Source organism: Anneissia japonica, unplaced genomic scaffold, assembly GCF_011630105.1.
Source record: "Anneissia japonica isolate Jap-2015-1 unplaced genomic scaffold, ASM1163010v1 scaffold324_len738069_cov173, whole genome shotgun sequence".
NCBI classification, from domain to species: Eukaryota; Metazoa; Echinodermata; class Crinoidea; order Comatulida; family Comatulidae; genus Anneissia; species Anneissia japonica.
Window position 1 is genome coordinate 375,579 of NW_022692196.1, and position 2,254 is coordinate 377,832.

Sequence of the window (2,254 nt, forward strand, 5' to 3'; positions counted from 1 at the left end):
TGATGACCTACCATTCTTGGCCTGTTGCCGATCACCATTAACATTACTTTTATCAAAAAAGAGTAATGTGATACAATAATAATACTGTAATACTGATTGTAATTAAAAACATCCTGGTCTGAAAGTAGCAAACTCGAATAAAACATAAGTTTTTTAAGGGCACATTTGTAACCCAAATTTCATAATAAACAATCTATGTTGTATGCTGCCCTCAAGTGTCCATTCATTTGGCCCTAAGACCACTTTCTATGCCCGTCTCTATCTTACCAATGCACAATCGGCCATTGAGAACCTTGTGGCGTAGCATGTAAGGCCTTGGACTTTCATTTAGAATGTCGGGGGTTCGAGATCAATGCTCGTCACACTGCTTGTGTCTTTATCTGCATTTGCCTCTTTTCATCCAGGAGTATAAATGCTTACCTCGCTTGGAGGTGAATGATTCGGAATGAAATTATAGTGCTGATTACATGCGTAACTAGGAATACTTCCCAAAACGCGGAGTAAGTGGCATGTTGTGTATAATTGATTTTGAATCCAGTGACCAGCAGAAAAAGGGCTGTATTTCTAGTAAAAGAGTGCTATACAAATGCTAAAATTAATTAATTAGAAGGTTTGCTAATAATTTGGTGAATAAAGAAAAAGTAGTAAAAAAAATTTGAAGACTGATTGTGAGATTTTTTGGTTGTTTTTTTTTTTTTTTTCAGTGCATCCTCAAATGGTAACAGTGTTCATAGATGGATATTTCAACGAACCATTAGAAGTAGTGAGGTTGTTTGGCGTGCAAGGAATTCAGCACACCCCCATTGGTGTCAAGAATGCTCGTATATCACAGCATTACAAAGCAAGTTTAACAGCAACATTTAATATGTATCCGGTAGGTATCGATGTTCTAAAAACCATTAATCTTTCTTCACCCAACCTTTTTTCTCCCATCCTTAGGATTTCTAATACTAAAATTTATAATTTAAATGTGTTGTTAACTTTAAATTTACATATATTTCCTATATTTTTATGTTTGCGCTATACAAGTGCACAACCATTGACCATGTTAATGTACGGTATGTATGAGCAGCTGGCCGAGAAGTATGGTTCCTGCTGCTTGTGTTGTAGACCCCAGTTCAAACCCGGCCAGCATCAAGTTTTAGTTAGTAGTTTTTTTTGTGATCGTTCAGCTCCTTTAACAACCCTCATATTGTGAGTTAGGCAGTCTAAGGACTGGTGGCGCTGCACTGTGGCTGTCGCTGGTCCCCAGGGGCCCAGCCCAAATTCCCGATTTCCAATTTGAATGAGGACGAATAAAGAATTATTATTATTATTATTATTATTATTATTATTATTATTATTATTATTATTATTATTATTATTATTTTTATTTTATATATTTTTATACATTATTGATTAATGTTGATTCACATTTATTTTTATTTTTGCTAAATTATTTCTACAGTATACATATTTATTTATGTTTTTAAAAATTTGTTTATGTTTACATATATTTTTTGAACCATCATATCTTTCAATGGCATTATAGTGTACAAGTTTAATACATACACTGTTGAAATGTAATACTACCTTTTACTTTCTGACATTATGTTCTTCCATTATATTATTAATGTTTCAAATTTGATTAATTTATCACATTAGTGTTGCATTCATTGGCGTCTTTTGTTGGTTCTGCCTCCATAATCCCCATCAAATGTACGTTCATCACTCCAATTACTGATAAAATTTTATCCTCACTCGCTCTTTAAGACCATTTCATCAAGGCCCGCGACAAGTATTAACCCAACAAATGCATCGCGAACCTGAGTATAGTTCCCCCGAGTCGAATGTAAAACCAGGCTGTTATACTATCACATATCACTAGATTCTAATTCACGTAAATATTTCAATAAGAATCGCACATAGCTCCTATGCCATAATGTTTCTCACATGCTTCTCAATTACATGAAAGTCCGCTAAATAAACCAAACATACTCAAAACACTCAATGTTGCTATTATTAAAGAGCATTGAAAATCTGGCAATTAGTCTTGTGTACGTCCGTAGCTAGGTGAGGCGAAGTAATGATGCAGAGCAAACATGCAGAAAGCATTAATGGGTTTAAGGAAACCATTAACGTTCAATTAGTTATTGATTCAACCGGTTTGCCTCCCAAAAAAAAAAACAACTTTGATGTTAAGATAACAAGTAAATTTGTTATTAAATTTATCTCTACAATATTTCAGGAAAACGGGAGGTGAAGAGAGGTGGGG

The 2,254-nt window shown here is 34.2% G+C and overlaps 1 protein-coding gene across 6 annotated transcripts in view; it reads left to right on the forward strand.

Moving 5' to 3' along the window:
- LOC117100178 (protein O-linked-mannose beta-1,2-N-acetylglucosaminyltransferase 1-like) overlaps window positions 1-2,254 on the forward strand; it is a 122,835-nt gene that overhangs the window by 104,237 nt on the left and 16,344 nt on the right. For all 6 annotated transcript variants that reach the window (XR_004444097.1, XM_033239762.1, XM_033239765.1 and 3 more), the window contains one exon: window positions 705-874. Coding sequence is in view for 5 of the 6 variants with exons in the window: in XM_033239762.1 (XP_033095653.1) it covers window positions 705-874 (170 nt within the window). In the remaining variant the exon portion in view is untranslated. The remainder of the gene's footprint in view (window positions 1-704; window positions 875-2,254) is intronic.